Here is a 24,065-nt window from a genome sequence, read left to right as displayed (position 1 = left end):
TTGTTTGAGATGTAGACATTCTTTAAAAAAAAAAAAATCTTCAAAACTCTCAAATAAAATTTTATTTTCTCAAAATTCTCTTTCATTTCTAACCACAATTATAGTTTTATATCAAATTTTCCAAAAAAAAAAAAAAAAAAAAATTTTTTGGTTTAAACCAAAAAAGTATATTTTTGCGATTTCTCGGAATTGGCTCTTACAAATCGATTTAAATTTTCACGAAAGGTGTAGATTCAGACCCCAAATCGAATGCCCCAAACCGAATTTCAATATCTTAATCCGTTCGGAAGTTATAGAGGTTTGTTTCATGCTACATGGTATAAAACGAAAAAAAAAAAAAAAAAAAAACGGGCATTTTTGTAACTGCCTCATCAATTCAATGATTCTCGACAATTTTATTGTTATTATTCATACGTCAGAAGTTATTATTTTATTTGTACTCGATTTCCATGTTTTTTTTTTTTTTTTATTTAGGGGCTGGCGTCGCCGGTTGTGGCATCGGAGGATGAATTGGTTAGAAGTCGGTGAGAGAAAATAAGGGTAGTTTTCTCCTTTCTCCGGTAGTTGCGGGGTGTCTATCCGCGGGGAGAATTGAGAATGCTTTAAGGGTGGTAGGTGGGGAGAAAAGTTACTAGTTAGTGGGGGATGAATCGTCGGTTCGTCGTCAGTTTCCGGGTTCTTCCGGAGGGCGGATTGCCGACGTCGACGTCGTCGTCGTATACCGCGATCTCACCCGCGACTAGGCGTCGCGACGTCAGTTGTTGAGCGCCACGCTTTCTTACACACACGCGATTTTTATCCGCTCTGTTACTATTTATAGTTATCACGATTTATATAAATTTATTTTAATAGTAACTTGAAAATTATTGGGGGTGTAATTTTACGATAATAACTAGTGAGTGTAATGTGAATTTATTTTTTGTTATTGTGATACTTCGGTGACGAAATAACAATTATTGACCCAATGATTGTCCATCAAGGGACCACGGGACACCCATGATCGTTATAAGGTAAGTTTTTTAGTTAAATAAATTTTGGATCATTTTTTTTTTAGATTTATTAAAAATTTTTTAGCTGTAAACACAATAACTCTAGAACCAATTGGCTGATTTTGATCCAGTTGACAGCAATCGACGTTGTTTTGCAACCTTAAGACTCCTTTAGAATTTCAAATAAATCGGCAAAGCCGTTTTTTAATTATTGCAAAAAATAAGTAGAATTTTAGAAATTTGCTGTTTTGGCGAATTGATGATCATTTTTGTCGATAAATTTTGAACTAATTGGCCGATTTTGATCGGGTTGACGGCAATCGACGTTGTTTTGCATCCGTAAGACTCCTTTAGAATTTCAAATAAATCGGCAATGCCATTTTTTAATTATTGCAAAAAAAGTAGTTGGAATTTAAAAATTTGCTGTTTTGGCGAATTGATGATTATTTTTGATAATAACTTTTGAACTAATTGGCCGATTTTGATCGGGTTGACGGCAATCGACGTTGTTTTGCACCCTTAAGACTCTCTTAGAATTTCAAATAAATTGCACAAGTAGTTTTAGAATTATCCTTAATGAAAAACTGGAAATAGTGAATTATTGAATTGTAGTGTGACATTGAGATTATTCATCTAAAAATTACTAGTGGTGGCCATAAATACTAAACGACACTTAGCCCGATAAAATGTTAATTTGTAATGATAATGATTATTTGAAGGCCAAGTCGAAAATACTAAAATCGATGACTAAATTTGAATTTAATGTAAACAAAAAAATAAAAATATAAATATAAAGTGGATTAAAAATTCATGAATTCACTCACTGTTAGTTACTCAGTTCATTAATTTTCCCGGAAGGCATAAATAATCCCGACATTGGCTTTGAATTTAAGTTATCGAACCTCCAGCGAGCACGCACGTACTTGTTGTACTTCTAACTCGTGAAAGTGCTCTTGAAATCTTGGCTCGAATATCTTGGCTAGATCCTTTTTTATTTTTTTTTTTTTTTTTGTAAAATTAAGGGATGATAATTTTTTACAGAAATAATCCACTTGACCCGTCTATAAGAACACCGAGATGATCAAAGCTGAAAATTAAATCAGGCATTGAGTTGGCGTCCTTCCAATCTAAAATCGCGAAATGTACCGCGGTTACCTGAATATTAAGTGACGGTAGACGCGATTATTTCTCTATCTCCTTGATCTAGTCGGAAAGTGGGTCGCTGAGTACTCTGACTCGAACGAGGGTGGCTAAGGGCTGGGCCTTGACTCCCTCATCCTTAAGTGCAGGTTCGTGACGAGGAATATTTACTTTTTGCATTATAATTACGCCTCCGCGATCAGCGAGGTCGCTTGTTTTGTTTAATGACTGATATCTCGAAAACTGTTGGTCCTAGAACAAAATATACACGACATTTTTCATAGAAAATTTTATTTTCTAACGAAATGGTCCTAAGGGTTATCACTATAGCTTTGATATTTTAAGAGTTATCGCCTATAATACACAGCAAGGTATCCTTTTATACTTAAAACGCTGATAACTCAAAAACTATGGGTCTTAGGATAACACAACACAAATGTTTTTTATATGAAATTTAATGCTCTACAAAAAAGTCTTATGGGTTATCACGATATTCCTGATATTTTAGGAGTTATCGGCAAAAAGTGAAGGTTATAATTGGATTCGATTTTACGAAGAAAGTGATAGAGAACTTTCGTGTAAGTAATTGTGTAAGCATTATGTCCTCAAATTGGTTCTCACGGTGACACAAAAAAATACGTAGTGTAGGTCAGTCATAAAAGGGAAATAATTAAACAATTATTTAAAATTTAACACAACGTAATTTAGTTGTAAATTAACTTGCAAGTCTGGTCATTGGTAGATACACAATGCAGCAATAATTCCAAGTAAAGACTTTTAGAAAATAAAAATAACTGGCTGGACAAATTGCCGGGTTCATTGTCGGTGCATTTACGAGCTTGAGGTGCGACAATGGACTCTATAATGCAATCTATCGTGTTGTACCTCCGACAGTTTTACTGTCTGTCACGCAGCTCAGATTTTATATGCTAGGTTATATTTGTCTTTATTCAAAAGCAAAAATTTTGAAATCGACCTATTTTACAATTCGTGATTTTGACATTTTTGGGTACCAAAATTGAACTAAGCGGCCGATTGACTTCAAACTTGGTACACATCTTCTATTTATCACCCCCAATGATGCCTCAAAGGCGATTTAAGCTGCGACAATTTCTTCCACTTGTGCTAAACAAAAAACGAATATCATGATGCAATCTAATCGTACCTAATCTCGAATCTTCCAATTGATATTTTGGCCAATCTACGCATCAAGTTGGCTTCTAATCGTCAAATCTAGTCATTCTGCACCCAATTTTAAGCCAAGAAACTCAAAAATTTTGAAATCGACCAAATTCGTCCAATTTCACAATTCGTGATTTTGACATTTTTGGGTACCAAAATCAAACTAAGCGGCTGATTGACTTCAAACTTGGTACACATCTTCTTTTTATCACCCCCAATGATGCTTTGAAGGCGATAGAAGCTGCGACAATTTCTCCCACTTGTGCCAAGCAAAAAACGAATGCTATGTTATCTAATCTAATCTAAAAAGCACCTTGGTAGCGTTTTCTCGACTCACCTGTGGATTTCCCACCCCAGCGTCAAATGTTGTGTCTCTCGTGAGAAAGCCGACACAGTGGGTCATTCATCGGGAATTAGCGGCTGGTTGAGAACAACGAAAGGGCCACTAACTCTCGTGAGAATTCTGTTCCGATCTTATTTAGAATAACGTTGGTGTTATTTATCGAAAACAACAAACCTTAAAAGTTATTCCTGCATAACTTTGGTTGTTTTAAATTGCACTGTAGAGTCACGCTCCCCTAAAAAGTTTCAACCGACGGATAGTTTATGGTCGAGGGTAGTTGGTTATTTTCGTATGTTTGAAATCTGAAAAATACTTAAAAGTTAGACGATTTGTCGTAGTTTATACAAAAGTTACTTAGGGATTGCATGAGGTTATTTTTACAACTCGATAAAAGGACCCAGACTTATCGACTCCTTTTGCGTTGAGATTCTCAAGTTAAGAAACTCTTCGACGTAATAAGAGTTACACCAGATAAAAGTCACAAACTTGATTATTTAATTCCCAACACCGGGTTAAGAAACTTTTTGTTTTCGATAACAAAGGGTCACAGACCTCTCTACCTACAGGAGGACAACGATAGCAATCCGCTGAATCTCCGATATCTTTAGCAAGGAATTTCCAATAAATTCCGTTAATTCACTCACATTTTAGGGTAAATGCCCCAATGAATTCTATCGATGGTATCGTGGTCACTTATGTACCGAATGATAGAAATTCTTATAAAATACGAACCAATGATCAGAAAAATTTTTTCTAAAGCTTGTTCTACTTCCCTGAGCCTCTTTTATAACCTTTCAACTTCAAATAATCAAAAAAAAAAATTTTGTGACCCTCCAGAGGGCAGCAACTACCAGAACAATTTTTTTGCGGAATGACCTTGAAACTTTGGAGTTCTCCATAGGCATGAAAAAAATTTTTTTAATTAATTTGACCTAAAGGGCCTAAAAGCTGCTTTCAAGAGCTTTAATTTGCATTTTTAAAAAAAATTTTCTGACCACCCGTTCCGGAGTTATGGCGGTAGTTGTCAAAATACAGGACTTTGGGCAGCCACCGACTTAACTCGGGTTCTAATTAGCCCAAAATTTTTTTGATTAACTTGTTCTCTTCAGGAAGCTATGAGCTTTCAAAAGCTTTCTGGTGCTTGGAGCTGGAATTTTTATTTCAGAAGATTTTATAAAAAAACTAACAGAAGAAAATTGGAAAAAATTTTGGCTATCGATTTTTGGATTCTAGATGATTAGAAAAATTTTATTCGTAATATTGGTGGTAAGAGGAGGAAATAAGAAGCTCAGAGCTTTCCATAGATGATTTTAACTAGAGTTATACGGGTTTTTGCAAGGACATTAAGCCTGAAAGCTTTTCACTAAAAGGCTGTAGCCATTGAGGGACAAAAGCTCGTCATTTGGCACACTCCTTTTGATTGACTGGCCAAGAATCTACTGCTAAGGAGGAATTTATAAAGCTCGATGAATTATCGAGTGACCAAGAAAGCTCGTCTTACATCATTAACCGTTTTCTTGAGGAGCTTTTTATGATCTTGCAGTCAAAACACGCTTGTAAATTCTCGACGAAGCTTTCTATTATTTCGGTGTGTAACTAGCTGTGAAGAGAGAGCTTTTCATGTAAAGTATAAATTTTATTAATTTTTTATAAGCTTTATTGCTTAAAAGCATTACCGAAGCTTTCAGAGCTTTCACGGATTTAAAAGGTGGGAATAATTAAAAACTTTGTTGCAAAGTAAGTGATTATTGGTGAATTTTATTTTTATGGCCGCCATGATTACTTGCAGCAAAGCTTCTTTGGTGAAATGTTGATTTAAATATTTTAAATTCCGGTGCGAAATATCAAGAGCTTTTATTTGAGTACCCACAAGCTTAGTTATATTTGTTGTGATCATATGTGACCATATATGATCACATATGACCATATGGTCACATATGACGGATTTATTTTTAAACAAGGCATGCGTATACTCATTTTAAAGCTCTTGATATATCCCATACTCTGCACAGCAACATCACGACGAATTATCAAGTACTCGCGAATAACCAGCCAATAAATTCTCTCATTATTCACCGACCAAAAAAAAAAAAAGTATTTTTTTCGAACCATTTCATCTTGGCACGTACACACGCTATTAAAGCCCGCGTTTCGAAAGTTTTACGAGGAACTACATTCATATCCACTCACTCACTAATTCATTTATTCAATATGTATATATATATGATGATTGAGATATAAAAAAATTCACGGAACTCGTAAATATGATTTTTTTAAGAAAAAAAAAAAAAAAAAAAAAAAAATATTTTTCTGACTCCAGGTGTCCGGACCCTTTTAATAGGCTGCAATTAGAAATTCATAAAATTATCAGTGGCGCTAATAATTTGTTGATAAAAAACTAGTTTAGAAAAAAAAAGTCTCGTATATATGCGTGGGCGGTTTATTACGACAGAAATTGAAGTTAAACCGGTACTTTGATGCCGATTTTTTATTAGGATTTGTCGAGTGTGTGTGGTGAGTGTGGGAATTTTCTGTCTTACTTCTTAAGAGAGGGTGAGGAGGCTTCAGGTGGTGAGGGAACCCGGTTGAGTAGCATGCAGAGAAGATATTAATGATCCCGTAGATTTTGGCTATCGTCGATTTGTAAAGGGATTATTTACATCCCACCTTTATTTGCATCCTCATATGACTCATTTTAGACTGAATAATCTTCTCAAGGACTCTCAGCCCTTTAAAATAAGTCCGCGCATGCCCTAGTTCCTTTTGTATATTTAACGTATGTAAAATTTTCCACATATGTTAAAAATTAACATTTAGAATTGTGGGTGCTCGGACTTACAAAGTTTGGAATGCCGGGCTGTAATCACTTTATTTTATTTTTACCGAGAACTTTCTGAGGTAATATCCTGTAATTACATACTTGAGAGGTACGTGTGCCAATTTAGCTTCTAAGGTCACGGGTCACCTTTTTTATTCCCACATTACCGAGAGATGTTACGAAAGAATGGAATTTTAAGGAACAAAAAGGATTTAGTGAGAATTCGAATTCGTGGATTTTCATATTTTTGCTTTGCAATATCAAACTAAGCGTCGGATTAGGACCAAACTTGGTGAATACACTGTCCAAGACACCTGCCAGGTCGTCCTGAGTCAATTTTTAGCAGCGACGATTCCTTCAAAGAAATCTAACTGTAACCCTAAAGCACTACGATGATACCCACTCTAAAATTATGTAATTATTGATTTTTGGACAATCTACCCATAGAGTTGGCTTTTAATCATCTTATCTAGTCACTCTGCACCCAATTATATGCAAAGAAACTCAAAAATCTTAAAATCGACCAAATTCGTCCAAATTCACAATTCGTGATTTTGACATTTTTGGGTACCAAAATTGAACTAACCAGCCAATTGACTTCAAACTTGGTACACATCTTCTATTTATCACCCCCAATGATGCTTTTAAGGTGATTAAAGCTGCGACAATAACTTCCACTTGTGCGAACCAAAAAACGAATATCAGGATGGAACCCAATCCAGAAACGGATCTCAAATGAATTCCTGAGTCGCTTCAGCGTATGATCGGCAAATAAACAGCATTGGGTCATTAAAGCTGTAATTACTGGGGATAAAAAAAAAAGAAGTAAAGTGGAGAAAACAAATTTCCTTGGCTGTGGCGCTAAAGCGTTTAAAATTTCTCGGTGTGATCCCACGTTACGAGCACGTGTGGAGATAAAATCGCAAGGTGCGTCTCTGGGTATCTGGTGATGGCCAATGGCTGATGGTTGATGGTCTTGAGTCTGAGAACCGGTATGCCCCTTCTGTTCCGTAGAACAGTAAGTGCAACAAAAAAGCAACGATGAATTACGAAGCTCGTTTCGTCAACGATCTTCATAAATATCTTATCCGTAATATATATCGATTTAGTGTGTCCAAGCTAACCGATAGTATGTCATCGGAACAATTTGTGACTGTTTGTTACGATACTATCTAAAACACACACCAACCATTACCATGGTAATATCAATAGTGATAATAATAATCGAAGAACACATACTTTAAATTCAATTCAATTATTTCGCCTCGTAGATCTTTTGAATTTATGGATTTGCATGTGTAAATTCTCTGGGTAAGCTTGGTAAATGATAAAACTGTTGTTGAGAGCCCGAGAACGTTTCTTAGAACAGGACACAGAACGCCCATAGTGGCGCCCAACGCCCTATGGGGTCTAACTTTTGGCTCTTTTTTATTCCACGGGTGATTGCGAGATTGAGATTTAGATAACCTCAGACAAGTTATGATTAATATTTACTCGACTTCTTTATTTATTTTCAAGTTCAAGAGGTCCCAAGTCGCTTTTCTGGAATAGATTTGACCCTGATATCCGTTTTCTGTTTCGCAAAAGTTGAAGAAATTCCCCCAGCTCAAAATACCGCCAAAGCAGCATTAAGGGTGCTAGTCAGAAGATGTGCACCAAGTTTGAAGTCAATCTGCCGCTTAGTTTGCTTTTACGAAGCCAAAATCCGCAAATTCGAATTCTGACCAAATTTTGCGAATTTTAAGTTTCTTGGTTTTAATAAGCTGGACTACCCCAACTTGATGGAAATTAATTAAAATTTTGGGTACCTCTTCAGGTAATTATAAAAAATCCCGTCATAATCATGCGACATCCAGTAAATTAGGTTTTGAAAGCGACTGGCGGCAAACGTTTTCGTTCAGACGTTTCATGCCCACATATATATTTTTAATACATATTTTTATTACCCACCCTTCCAGCAGATACGTTCCTGAAAATTTATAGCCTACCGTTATTATGGCGAGGATATTCGACTACAAATAGCCGAAGGGGTTTTATATGCTTCTAGATGCCACAATGGTTATATTTCACGTATTATCACCATCACCCTCCCAAGATTAAGAGCCACTAGTCTTTCACCATTCCCTTTTCGTTATTGTTTATCCTTCTGTTTCTATTGTTACTGCAGAAACATCAAACTTACAAAATCAGAAAATTTTTCATTTTTTAATGACTATATCTCAGAAACTAATCGATCGAATTACTTGATTAATTTCAATTTTACTTCTGATATTGTCCCCAAGGTCTCCACAAAAAATTAGCTCAAAAGTTCAACCCAGTAAAAAAAAGTTTTTTTTCGTTTTTCGTATTTTTTATTTTTGAATGACTATAACTCAGAATCTAATGGATCGATTGACTTGATTTATTTCAATTTTACTTCTTATATTGTCCCCAAAATCTCCACAAACAATTGACCAAAAATTTCAACCCAGTCAAAAAAAGTTTTTTTTCTTTTTTCGTATTATCCATTATTAAATGACTATAGCTCAGAAACTAATCGATCGATTGACTTGATTTTCTCTAACTTAACTTCTTATGTTGTTTCGGCAAAAAATGAGCCAAAAATATTTTTTTTTTTTTTTTTTTTCAAAACCAAAGTTTTCCAAAAAACGATCTAAATAATAAAATTAACGGTCACGTTATCCTGTACACGTTATTTAAAAGTTTTAATTTGTGGGTACGTTCCGCGAATTTATTTATTTTAATTGCTGTTTAATTAAAACGCCGAAACGTTTTATTGCGGTCCTAAGGTGGAAGGTGGGTTTATTTTAAAGTAGTAAGATCTCGAGACCTCAGGTGGTCTTTGTGATATATTCTGTCGTTAAATTGTGATAGGCCGAGAAGACTATGATGTCTCTATTCGACGTAATGATCAACCGGCTCGTTAAAAATTTTATTTATTTACGAGATTTATTGCCGAGAATTTTGCTCCAAAAGTCGGTTATTTTCTCAGATATTATTATTAATAATAATAATTATTCAATTATTTTTATTGTATCTTAATTAGTCCAAAAATATTGAAAAATTATTTTTTACTGATTTGCATATACATGACCCTTTATTTTGACACGTACGTCAACGCGTTACACAAAGCACACGAGCAAGTGCTTAAAAAAACTGGTTTATTGGTTGTATTTCATTTTCGATTATTCATATGCTAAATATTTATGACACAGAAACTTACCGATTACTTTTTTTTAACCTTTTCTTATTTTTAGTACCCGATAATTGGGGTGTAATACACGGCTCGGAATTTTACGCTTATTTTTCGTAGAGACCTTTGCGACACTATAAGAAATAGATTTACAAAAAATCAAATCTATCGATTGATTAGTTTTCGAGATATAGCAATTTAATAATGGAAAATACGAAAAAAAACTTTTTTTTTACTGGGTTGAAATTTTGAGCTAATTTTTTGTGGGAATCTTGGGGACAATATAAGACGTTGACATAGTGAAAATCAAGTCAATCGATCGATTAGATTCTGAGTTATAGTCATTCAAAAATAGAAAATACGAAAAACGAAAAAAAAACTTTTTTTGACTGAATAGAAATTTTGAACTAATTTTTTGTGGAGACCTTGGGGACAATATAAGAAGTAAAATTGAAATGAATCAATTCAATCGATCGATTAGTGTCTGAGTTATAGTCATTTAAAAATAGAAAATACGAAAAACGAAAAAAAACTTTTTTGTACTGGGTTGAAATTTTGAGCTAATTTTTTGTGGGGATTTTGGGGACAATATAAGAAGTAAAATTAGTGAGAATGAAGTCAAACGATCGATTAGTTTCTGAGTTATAGTCATTACAAAAAAATAAATTTTAAAAATTTCAAGTGATTAAATGAAATAAAAAATTTATATAATATTTAATAAATAAAAAAAAAAATTTACAGAGAATCATAACCTCGACAGGTGAAATTTAAAAACTACTCTCGACAATTTGGGTGGTAAATAATCAAATTAGTGTATCTTAGTAGATTGAGCGCCACTGAGATGAGGGACATAAAAATTCAATTCTTACGGCTTTAAAAATTCTTGTTTGCATTTATTGCGTGATATTCTCATTCAATTGGTAGTGCCGGGTAATTTCGTTTATATTTATTGAGACTTTTAGGAGTTTTGTTTATTTAATTAACCAGATTTTTCATATATATATTTTTTTTTCACCATCACTTCTTAATTTACGATTTTTAATTGCTTCATTACCAATTGCGATTTATTTTTTATTTTTTTAACTAATTAAAAAAACCACATTACCTTTCATTTGACTCCTCACTCGACCCGAATTTCCATATGTGACACACATCACGATCCACATACGTCACACATGATATCTTTCCATCCCAAAAGACTATAAACTCTAAGCCCTTTCATTTGAGTACCCACAAGCCATATAAATCTCATATGTGACACACATCACACATGTGTCACATATAACCACATACGAGACTGATAGGGCTTGTGGGTACTCAAATGAAAGGGCTCGGTCTCAGCTGATCGAAAAATGACGTCCTAGGCTGCTCGAGGCTGACCGGGAGCTTCCAGGGCAGGTTTTAAGGAGAGCGTGAGTTCCTTGAGATCGATAGTGGAATGCCTGGAATGGGTAGAAAGAAGAGTGAAGGGTGAAGACGGGATGATGTATGGGAAAAATAGTTCTCTTGTTAATATACAGTATAAGAAAAGGAAGGAGGGAACGTGGTATGGGAAAAAGAATAAGAACCAGTATGTACCCTCCCACTCCGACTCCCGGTATGAGTATCTGGCTGTTCTCCGAACTCCGAATGGATATGGAAGTAAAGGCGGCCTCTTAGTAAAGTCATAACTAACCCATACCAGACGAATATCCAACTACATAATGCTCCGAGAGAAAGAGGGTTGTCGTATGTATGTGTGTGTGTGTGTGTGTGTTTGTGTTTGTGTTTGAGCAGTAAGAAAGTCGGTATACTTTATGCGGACTCAGTTTTTCGAGGACTGAGACCGAGTACGATGCTAGTCACCCTCGAAAAAGAATTTTGTTTTTGCGGAATCACTGAGGGAAGTTAGGGATGCTTGAACTTTCTAGAAGTCTGGAAAGTTTGAATTTTCTGGGAAGGTGGGGGTAATTTTGAAAAATAATTTTTTTTTTGGCTGTCTAATAATCTAGAAAATTTAGTTGTTTTTAGAATTCTAGAAAATTGGAATTTGGAAAGTTGAGGATGATTTTTGGGTACAAGAAATATTCTAGAAATTTTTTTTAACTTTCTATAATTCTAAAAAATTTATGAAATTTTTTAGGAGTTTAAAAAGTTATAGAAAATTAAAAAAAACATTCTCGATTGAAAATTCTAGAAAATTTGAATTTTTTAGGGGTTTGGAAAGTTGAAGATGATTTTTGGGTACTAGAAATATTCTAGAAATTTTTTTTGAATTTTCTAGAACTATAAAAAATAAATTAATTTTTTTAGGAACTTAGAAAGTTATAGAAAATTTAAAAAGACATTCTAGATATAAATTCTAGAAAATTTTAATTTTCTGGGAATAGTAGAAGTTGAGGGATAATTTTTATCAAAAAATTTGGAAAAACATTTCTTTGGACTGTCTAAAAGTCTAGAAAATTTAGTAAAGCTTCTAGAAATCTAGAAAATTGAATTTATTTAGGAGTTTGGAAAGTTAAGGATGATTTATAGGTACAAGAAATTTTCTAGAATTTTTTTTAATTTTCTAGAACACTAAAAAAATAAATTAAATTTTTTTAAGAGCTTAGAAAGTTATAGAAGATAAAAAAAAAAATTCTAGATTTGAAATTCTAGAAAATTTGAATGTTCTAGGAATATTGAAAGGTGGGGGATAATTCTTATAAAGAAATATTTTTTTGGACTGTCTAAAAGTCTATAAAATTTAAGTAAAGTTTCTAGAAATCTAGAAAATTGGAATTTGGAAAGTTGAGGATGATTTTTAGGTCTAAGAATTTTTCTAGAATTTTTTTTTTTCAATTTTCTAGAACTCTAAAAAATAAATTGAATTTTCTACGAGTCTATAAAGTCATACAAAATTAAAAAGAAATATTCTAGATTTAAAATTCTAGAAAATTCAAATTTTCTAGAAATATTAAAAAGTGGATGATAATTTTTATAAAAAAATTTGTAAAAATATATTTTTGAATATTTAAAAATTCCAGAAAATTTATTAAAATTTTCTATAACTAAAAGGTTGTAATTCCCTTTGAAGTGACACACCTTGGTACATTTATACTAAAATTAATATAAAAAGGTCAGGTTATTATGCTTCGGCGTGCATGTGAAGAAGAAGATAGTGGATTTGCACCAAACTTAATTGTTTTTGGTCTGGCAATTCTCTATGCGGTTTCTCCATTTTTATTTTTTACTTTTTTATTTTTCGCTTACCTCTAAACTGCGGCGATCCTTTGTTACACTGTAGACGTCACTTATTGAAATCGAACTTACAAAGGGCTTTTAATACTTTCAATTTAAGCCCAAAAAAAACATATTTTCTAAATTTAAGATAAAATATAAATAGGAATGTAAAATATACCCTCTGTAAATATAAAAAACGGGGATATAATGTCAAGCATAAATTCAATCTGCCCGAGCTCGTTAGTGAAAAAGACTTTAGAGTCTTTAGAGTTGAGGTGCCTGGACCTCCCGCCGCGGTAATTGTTTTCTTTCATTTTTATGCAAGCCTAATTTTAAAAATTTTTTAACACTAAATTTTTTTATGTTAAAAAATTATTTAAAAAATCGTTTGATACTTTAATTCACTCCAGGTGTCAAACAAAATCCATAAAACGCTTATAAAGCTGTCAACGTTAGCTCCCCGGGGAAGTTTTTTCCGTGGTAGGCCGGACTAGATTTAGTTCCTCGGACGTTTGTCGCAAAGCTAAGATGAATTGCCTTGACAAAAGCCGCTTTGTATTGATTCTAAGGAACGGACAATGCACAATTGGCCCCGTTTAAATGGATAAGTAATTCTGTAATGTGTCAAAAGAGGATTTTAGCGTCATTTAGGGGTTTGCAGTCGATATCCACCTATTGTCCTTCCTAAGCTTATTCATATTTTTACCAGCTATTCATAATTCATAATTCCTAACGCCTTTTTAACTAAATTTGTCGGAAATATAATACAAGAGGAAATAACTCATCTGTACCGGTGTAAATTTTGTGGTGTAAATAATAATTTCATGGCCTTTAAATTTTGAACGTTGAATGTTCTAGAAGAAATTTATAAAAGCTTATAAATATTAGTTTTTTTTTTTAACTTCTAAGTGATCCAAAAAATTGTGAAACACTTTAATAATTACTTTATTTTTTAAATAGTTCTGAAACTACTTGACTAATTTGTCTAAAATTCTACAGGAACTTTTGGGTTGTAAAACAGCGTCGATTACCACCAACCCGATCAAAATCGGTCGATTAGTTCCTGAGTTATCGCCAAAAGATACTAAATCAAAAAAAATTGCACATTAATTTTCTTCGACCAGTAATTTTTCGCGATAACTTTAAAACTGCTTTTTGCCATTTTGTTGAAATTCTAGAAAAGTCTTGAGGTTGCTAAACAACGTCGATTACCACCAAACTGGTCAAAATCGGTTGATAACTTCAAGAGTTATCATCAAAAAACACTTATTAGGTAATCACAATTCGCATTTTGAAATTGTTATTTTTTTGCGATAACTTCAAAACTGCTTTTGCTATTATTTTGAAATTCTAGGAGAATCTTTGGGTTGCAAAATAACGTCGATTGTCGCCAATTTGATCAAAATCGGTTGATAAATCCAAGAGTTATCATCAAAAAACAACTATTAGGTAATCACAATTCGCATTTTAGATTTGTAATTTTTTCGCGATAACTTTAAAACTGCTTTTGCCATTTTTTTGAAATTTCGAAGGAGTCTTAAGATTGTAAAACAACGTCGATTGACACCTATACGGTGTCAATCAATTGATAACTTCAAGAGTTATCATCAAAAAACCCTTATTGGGTAATCACAATTCGCATTTTAGAATTGTTATTTTTTCGCGATAACTTCAAAACTACTTTGCGGATTTTTTTTAAATTCTGTAGAAGTCTTTAGGATGAAAAAAGAAATAGATTACCACCAACCGGATCAAAATCGGTTGATTAGTTCCTGAGTTATCGTAATTCAACCCAATAAATCCGTTGTTTCTCCCAAAAAATCACAAAATATTAAAATATAAATATAAATACAACATATTAAAGTATAAATAAAAAAGACATGTTTACAGTAGGATAGTATCAGAGTAACAGGGGCATAAATACACTTCCATCGGAGGGTAGTCCGTAGTACGAGGTCTCTGCACCCTCATAGACAAACACCGAGAGCAAAAAATGAATATGAAAGCAAAGAGGAGCGTGGGAGGGGGAGGATCGATAATCGATGGACAAAAAGTTTGAATTTGTTTACAGTTTAGTAACCCAAATCAGTACAGAGCGACGGCGCGCGTTCCCCTTTCCTCTTAGCTTCCTCCTTCTCCTCTTCCACCTCTCGGCTGTCTTCTGGATTTTTATCTCCCGTATCGGAGCTGTACCCGTGGATGCACGTACATTTGTCAAAAGAGTTGAAACAAATTTGTTAGACGACGTTACACCAAGACAAAGACACTAAATTGTTATTATTATTGTTTTTATTTTATTAATAAAAAGTAACAACGGTATTTTACGTTTGAGTAATGTGTTATTCACCGTACGGGTCATTAAATTTTATTATTATTTTTATTTTTATTTTTACTAGTCGAGTTATTTTTTATTTTATTTATTGAGAATTTTTTCATGTTTTTAGAGAATATGAGTTATTGAGGGTGACGTAATTGGGACACTTGTTGCGCTGTAATTAATAAAAATTTTTATAAATGAAATTTTTTTTTATAACTTTTAAATTTTTAATTAAATAATGAATTTTGTTAAATTGCACTGTACTTTCTTAAATATTGACATTTTTAAAGATATAAGCTCATCCTGATGTTACACTCATCAAGAGCTTTCATTTGAGTACCCACTTGCATTTTTGATATATTTTATTATATATACATATATATAACATATTTTATAAATATAAGCTCATCTTGATGTTATACTCATCAAGAGCTTTCATTTGAGTACCCACATCAATTTTTCATATATTTTATATATTTATATATATTATATATATGTATATATAATAAAATATATCAAAAATGCAAGTGGGTACTCAAATGAAAGGTCTTGATGAGTCTAACATCAAGATGAGCTTATATCTTTAAAAATGTCAATAGTTCACAATATACAAGGTCATTTTTTAATTATTGATATTTTTAAAGATATAAGCTCATCTTGATGTTACAATCATCAAGAGCTTTCATTTGAGTACCCACTTGCATTTTTTGATATATTTTTCATATATACATATATATAATATATATAAATATATGAAATATATGAAAAATTGATGTGGGTACTCAAATGAAAAGTCTCGATGAGTGTAATGTCAAGATGAGCTTATATCTTTAAAAATGTCAATAGTTCACAAGATAACAAGGTCATGTTTTAATTATTAAAGTAAAAAAAAAAAAAAACTGATTTTATTATATGACTATCCTGATGATAATAATGACAAAGTTGAGTAAAGGATCATTGCTTGAACTCTTTGAGGAATGCTTTAGGTAAACACAATACTTGAGCGCAAATAACATTTCACTGAGATGTCGAGAGTAGGGAGCTAAGCTGTGTCACTCAACATATCAAGTAGTTTTTAAAGATGACCGCGCGATTACTTAATTCACAAGTCTAGTTACTAAAAAAACTAAAAAAAAAATAATAAAAAAAAAGTATTAATAAAACGGAAGCACTACAGACACTAATCTCATCTTGATATCACAATGACTTTCTTTATTTTATTTAATAATTCTCAAGTGAAACGTGTGAATTTTATCACTGCATCCGGAATCGCTTTTTTTTCAGCTGCATTCCATTCTTTTGTAGATATGCAATCAGTTACGTAAATATCCTATCTGTTGTTTGTTTGTTTGTTTGTTAATTACGGTCTTTTTTTTCGTTTTAAAAATAACAACTAGTGATGATATTTTAAGTGCATTTTATTTAAGTTCTGGATTATTTTTAGGAAGATTTAAGTGTCGAGGATTTATTTAAAAAATCTAATTTTAATTTTTTAGAAATTCTGGAAAAATTGGAATTTTTCTAGAGTTTTTAGACAAAAATTCAATTTTCTAGAACATTTAGTAAATGGAACTTTCCAAAATTTTTGAAATAAAAAGATAAAATTTTCTAAATTTCTATAAAAAACAAAATTTTCCAGAAATTCTGAAAAAAATTAAATTTTCTAGAATTTTTGGAAAAAATTAAATTATCTAGAATATTTAGAAAATTGAATTTTCCACAATTTCTGGAGAAAAAGTCAAATTTTATAAATTTATATAAAACTAAAATTGTCCAGAAATTCTATAAATAATTAAATTTTCTAGAATTCCTGGAAAAATTAAATTTTCTAGAACATTTTGAAAATTGAATTTTCCAAAATTTGTGAAAAAAAATTGAATTTTCTAAATTTCCATTAAAAATAAAATTTTCCAAAAATTCTAGAAAAATTCAATTTTTCTAGAACCTCTGGAAAAATTAAATTTTCCAAAATTTTTGAAAAAAAAATTAAATTTTCTAAATTTCAACCAAAATTAAAATTTTCCAGAATTTCTAGAAAAAATCAATTATTCCAGAATCTCTAAACTTTCCAAATTTCCATGAAAACAATTCCAGGAAGCAATAATTAAATTCTCAATAAAATTATTAATAGAATTGATAATTTACCTTGAGATCTGGATTAGAGTATCACTATCGATTATTACACTTGATATTAATTTATCAATTTAGTCAACAGACATTTTATTAGCCATATATATAGTATACTAAACAAATGTAGAAGAATCAATTGTTATTATCATTATTAAAAGCTTAGATCTTATATATTGTATATTGTATATAACATATATTACATGACTACGCATCGATACCGTATCGATAACGGATAGAATCATTGATATTGATATTGAGGTTGTTATTCCATTATTTTCATCACACCGAACTATCGCACGTCATGAAATAATATTTATAAAATCAAAAATAATCGCACGGAATTTTTTTAAATATTTAAATAATTATTATTTCTTGGGAAAATAGAGATCCATTCGCACATTATTGATTAATATTATTCATGTTTATATATGTCGGCGGTTTGTTTGCAAGCTATTGTAAATATTGTCATTGATTGTTTAAATATTTTCAACATACTTTTAACAAGTATCCGACCTTTTCTCACGGAATATTCTATTTTCTTATTTATATTTCCATTATTTTTTTTTATTTACCAGAAAATTCAGTGTGATTTTTCCCTGAGAAGCTATTAAAAAATTTATTAGCTCCAAGAAATGGAAAAAAAAGGTTTTTTGACCCTCCAGGAGACTTTTTGAGGTTCTAGAGTATTTAAAAAAAATTTTTTAAACATTCTAGATTCAAAAAGTAACTCTAGTAGTAACTCTAGTAACTCTAGACTCTAGTAGTGTGAAGCTGCATAATTTTACTTCCTAGATGATTTTTTGACATTATTAAAATGTTTAAGTTCAATTTTAATAATTCTAGATCATTAATCAACCTTCTAGAAATGTTAAAATAGTTGTTTTTACCTTTTAGACAATTATTGAGCCTTCTAGAAGTGTTAAATCCCCAAATTTCTACTTCTAGAGGTTCTTTTAATTTTCTAGAAGTGTTAAAACCTTAAATTTTTCCTATTAAATGACCATTGAATCTTCTAGAAGTATAAAAACCTCAGAATTGTCTTTCTAAATGACTCTTTAACTATCTAGAAGTGTTAAAATCATCAATCTTATCTTCTAGATGACCATTAAACCTTCTAGAAGTATTCAAACCTCAAAATTTCCCATCTAAAAGATTCTTTAACCTTCTAGAAGTGTTAAAAGCATCAACCTGAACTCCTAGATGATCAACAAACCTTCTATAAGTCTTAAGATCATTATTTTAATTTTCCAGACGTCCATTAAACCTTCCAGGAGCCTTAAATCTCGATATTTGCCCTTTTAGATGATCTTCTGACCTTCTTAAAGTGTTAAAATAATTATTTTTACATTCTAGATGCTCATTAAACCTTCTAGAAGTCAAAAAATCTCAAATTTTTACTTCTAGACGCTTCTTAAACCTTCCAAAAGTATCAAAACCCTCAATTCAACCTTCTAGATGATCATCAAGCCTTTTATAAGCATCAAAATCACAAACTGCAACTTCTAGATGATCATAAAACTTTCTAGAAGTTCTAAACTTCCACTTTTTATCTTCTAGAAGTATTTAGACCTAGTTTACAACCTTCTTGACCTAAAAAAATCCTTTTTTCACCCAAAAAAACTCAATCTAACTGTTCTAGACGATTTTTAAGCCTTCTAGACGAATTTTAAGTCTTCTAGACGACTTTTAAGCCTTCTAGACAATTTTTAAGCCTTCTAGACAACTTTTGAGCCTTCTAGACGATTCAAAGGCTTGTAAATAGTTTATCTGGTTAGAATTTAACATAAAATTGTTCTTTAAAATTCGAGCAGTACAACATGAGTACCACTGGGACCACACAGGCGTGTTATTGTTGCAAAGTGGAGCTCTTCTGCTAAAGACGTTGTTAAAGATCACAGAGTCTGTTATTGCAATGCATCCAATGAAAATAAACTAATAAACGCCTCCCCCTTCTCCGCAAACTCTTCAGGCTCCGCAACCTGTGCCTCAGAATTACCGAAATAAAAAGCGGAGAGAAAAAAAATAAAATAAGTCATCAAGCTATTAAGATATTTGTCCTTGCAAACGAGAAGATAAAAGATAAATGAAACGAAAGAAGTGCTAACCGGTGTCACGGTAAACACTTTTTCTAAAAAATTTAAACCTGATGTTTATCTTGGGACATTTTTTTACACCCCAATGTCAAGTCGCGAGTGAACCAGACGGACGACCGCTTACGTTTGTTCACCGTAATACTTTTTTAGTTTTTTATTTATTATTTTTGTAATGCAAGAAATTAACGGGGTTATTGATTTTTTGGGGGAAAATCGAGGAGCTAAAAATTATTTTTAGGGCTAAAAAAATTCTTCAGACTCTCCTCTACAATTTCCGAAAAAAAAAATTCCAAAATCTCCCCACTCATTTCCTCAAAAAAAATTCTCAAAGTTTTTTTATCTCAAAAAATTCTTAAAATTCCCAAAAAATTACAGTTTTTGACCTTTAACTTAAATTTGCACACAAAGTAACCAACTTAGAACACTTTTGAGGTGCTTAAAAAATTCTCCAGACTCTTCTCTACAACTTCAAAAAAAAAAATTCCAAAATCTCCCCACTAGTTTTTCCAAAAAAAATTTTTGAAATTTTTTAATTGCAAAATTTCAAAAATTCCATTTTTTGACCTTTAACTTAAATTTACTCAAAAATTAACCAACTTAGAACACTTTTGAGGTGCTTAAAAAATTCTCCAGACTCTCCTCTACAATTTCAAAAAAAAAATTCCAAAATCTCCCCACTCATTCCCCTTTTATTGTCGAAATAACTAAACGTTTTCAGTTAAACGTCAAAATAAATAATAATAAAGCTCATCCAATTTATAAATTAGTCTTGGTTACTTAACTCGTCATCCCCTCGTCATCTTAACGCCGATTATTTTTTTTTCTCCAGTCTCTACGGTGATTTAATTCCATTTATTTCTATCAACATCAGAATCATTTTTTGTTAAAAAAATAAATTAAATATTTAATTACCGAAAAATTCCCGATTAAATTATTATTTAATCTTTCTTTGGCGAAAGAGGCTCCTCTTTCCGGACAATAATAATTGTTTTGGTTCATTAGCGCCGTCCGCGATCAAAGCCGCCGATTTATATTTATATTCATTAACGGAAAAAAGAAGATTAAAAATGAAATTATGAGAGTTCTAAGGTCGATTTAAGATAAAATAGGAATTCGATCGATATCTCCGATCTCGGCTATGTACATACTCGTGTATATGGATATATATATATAAGCTGGAATTAAATATATAGCAGAAAAGATAAAGAAATATATATAAATATGTGTCTGATTGAGAAATAAACGCCCGGGCTTCCTTGTTATGCTCTTTAGACGCGATCATGGAAGGCAACTAAAGGGAGTATTGAGGATTTTTTTTTTTTGGAAATTGTAGAGGAAAGTCTGGAGAATTTTTTAAGTACCTCAAAAGTCTTCTAAGTTGGTTACTTTTTGAGAAAATTTAAGTTAAAGGTCAAAAAGTGGAATTTTTGAAATTTTGCAATAAAAAAATTTCAAAATTTTTTTTTGGAAAAACTAGTGGGGAGATTTTGAAATTTTTTTTTTGAAAATTGTAGAGGAGAGCCTGGAAAATTTTTTAAGCGCCTCAAAAGTGTTCTAAGTTGGTTACTTTCAGTGCAAATTTAAATTAAAGGTCAGAAACTGTAATTTTTTGGGAATTTTAAGAATTTTTTGAAATAAAAATATTTTGAGAATTATTTTTGAGGAACTGAGTGAGAAGATTTTGAAATTTTTTTCTTAGAAATTGTAGAGGAGAGTCTGGAGACTTTTATAAGCCTTAAAAAAATTTTTCCAAAAATTCCTAAGCCGCAGGAATTCTCGTGACGCAATCAAACCTTAGGTATACCTGAATGAGTCGTCAACCGGTGGGTCTTTGGGCTGATAAAGATTTCCGGGGTATCTCTGGTGAGATAACCGGCACCTGTATCAGTTAAGCCTAGCGGGCGTTATCGTCTATCGTCTATCGGGCGATCCAAAACTAAACGCCTGCGTGTAAACTTCTTCAGAAGGACAGACCTGCGACTGAACGGAGAACGGACAACCGACAACCGACAATTGGGCCTAATAGGCCCGAATAAAAATGCCGCTTTTGTTCTATGATTTACTGTAGGCCACTAAAATCCGACCAGGTAATTAAGTCCTTGCGACTCACTGGCACCGGTTCAACCCACGCCCAATCCAGGCTAGAGCTCGAGCTGGTAGATCCCTAGATAACGATACTAACTCCTAACCTCCGCTAGATAAAACTCTGTAATAAAATAGTGAAGACGCCGGCCGGCCACTTAACGGATGGTGCTTTACACGTCCACTGATAACCTCAAGATTTATGCATCTCTTTATTGGGCTGTTAATCAATCAGTTCTTTAATTAGTTTCGAGAATCCGGGTGACGCTCAACATTTGTGTCAAGAATAATAATCTTTAGTTTGTCATTTTTTGTGATAACTCTTGAAGTTATCAACTAATTTGAACCGGATTGATGGCAATCTACGTTGTTTTGCAACCTAAAGTCTCCCCTAGAATTTCAAAAAAAAAGATACAAGTAGTTTTGCAGTTATCGCGAAAAAAGGAGAATTTTAAAATGCGAATTGTGATTACCTATTAATAGTTTTTTGATGATAACTCTTAAAGTTATCAATAAATTTTGATTGGATTGGCAGAAATCGACGTTGTTTTGCAGCCCAAAAACTACCCTATAATTTCAAAAAAAATGGTACAAGTAGTTTTGAAGTTATCGCGAAAAAAGAAGAATTTCAAAATGCGAATTGTGATTACCCAATAGTTGTTTTTTGAAGATAACTCTTGAAGTTATCAACCGATTTTGATAAAAAGGGCGGCATTCGACGTTGTTTTGCAACCCCAAAATTTCTCTAGAGTTTAAAAAAAATGGCAAAAGTAGTTTTGAAGTTATCGTGAAAAAACAAGAATTTTTAGATGTGAATTGTGATTACCTAATAGTAGTTTTTTGATGATAACTTTGGATGTTATCAATTAATTTTAACCGGATTGATGGGAATCGACGTGGTTTTGCAATCCAAAAATTCTCCTAGGATTTCAAAAAAAATGGGATAACTAGTTTTGAAGTTATCGCGAAAAAATAACAATTTCAAAATGCGAATTGTGATTATCTAATAGTTTTTTTTTTTTATGATAACTCTTGAAGTTACCAATCGATTTTGACCGGATTGGCGGCAATCGATGTTGTTTTACAACCGAAAGACTCTCCTAGAATTTCAATAAAATGGTACAAGTAGTTTTGAAGTTATCGTGAAATAAGAAGAATTCTTCAATGCGAATTGTGATTATCCAATAGTTGTTTTTTTATGATAACTCTGGAAGTTATCAATAGATTTTGATCATATTGGTAGCAATCGGCGTTGTTTTGTAACCTTAAGATTCCCCTAGAATTTCAAAAAAATGGCAAAAGCAGTTTCAAAGTTATTGCAAAAAAAGTAAAATTTCAAAATGCGAATTGTGATTACCCAATAGTTGTTTTTTGATGATAACTCTTGAAGTTATCATCCGATTTTGATCGGATTGGCGGCAATCGACGTTATTTTACAACCTAAAGACCCCCCTAGAATTTCAAATTAATCAGTAAAGTAGTTTTGAAGTTATTTGAAAAAAACGAATGCTCAAAATACAGCTAAGTAGCGAATTCTCGAAAAAATGAATAACTTAAACCTTAGAAAAAACTAGTATTGTAAAATAATAATTGAATTCTCAAGAGAAAACCACAAGGTATCGTTAACAAGGCCCGGGACTTAAAAAAAAATCGTTGACACAAATAAAAAAAAAAAATATTGTATAGATCTTCGGAATAAATACAGTATAGACAGCCAGTGTTAACGTAAGTGTCAGTGGTAAATGCTGATTGCCGATTGGTGATTGGTGATTGTGTTTAGCCGAGATTGCGTAACAAAAAAATAAATAACAACCTAACCGAAGAAGCACAATAACGATCGCCGGATTGGATACAATGATTGACCGCTTTAGCTGAGCAACCGACTCACTCACACCGTTCTATATTATATTTTACACACTCTCAGTTACTTAGTTACTAACTCTGTCTCTTTTCAACTCTCGAAATTCACATACAACATATAACACACATGAGGATAATCACCAGAATTCATGTTGTATTATAGAAAATTAAATGCCCTTTCATACCTACTCAATTATATTTTCTTCTTTTTGGAATTTAATATAAATTTTTTTTTGAAAATCTATAAATTCTTTTCTGAATAAAGATTTATAAATAACTAGAAAGTGTTTTTTATTTTGAAAGTATGATAATTTTATCGGAGATTCCAAGTTAAGGTTAATAGATTGTTTAGAAATTTTATTAGTTTTTTTTTCTACACAAAAAAAAATATTTTAAACATTTCTTAAGTTTTTTTAGCTTATATTTTTTAGCGATAATTAAAAATCTACAACTTGGTAAAAATCGGTTGATAACTGCAAAAGTTATCGTCAAAAATGAATTTCCCAATTTTCCACGCCAAACTAACATCTCTATTTAAAAACTAATAAATTCCGGAATTTGTTCGGTTGACCTTGAATAATTGATAAGAAAATAATAGAGTAAACACCGACTTGGTCTAAAACTAGTCTTGAATTATAGTGGAAGGTAGGTATAAGTAAGGACACCTGAAGGTTTCACCTGTCCTTAGGTTTTCCTCCGGTGATTAGTAACCTAATT

The 24,065-nt window shown here is 32.0% G+C and overlaps 1 protein-coding gene across 1 annotated transcript in view; it reads left to right on the top strand.

Moving 5' to 3' along the window:
* Positions 1–726: 726 nt before the first annotated feature.
* The window catches only part of LOC123270478, a 57,359-nt gene continuing 34,020 nt past the window's right edge, over positions 727–24,065 (top strand). Inside the window, exon 1 of the mRNA XM_044736555.1 lies at positions 727–1,010. Coding sequence (XP_044592490.1) covers positions 997–1,010 — 14 coding nt within the window. The 5' untranslated portion in view covers positions 727–996. The remainder of the gene's footprint in view (positions 1,011–24,065) is intronic.

The sequence above is a fragment of the Cotesia glomerata genome, linkage group LG8 (assembly GCF_020080835.1).
Source record: "Cotesia glomerata isolate CgM1 linkage group LG8, MPM_Cglom_v2.3, whole genome shotgun sequence".
Lineage (NCBI taxonomy): Eukaryota > Metazoa > Arthropoda > Insecta > Hymenoptera > Braconidae > Cotesia > Cotesia glomerata.
The sequence above is the reverse complement of the archived record's forward strand: the minus strand, read 5'-3'. Positions and strand labels throughout refer to the sequence as shown.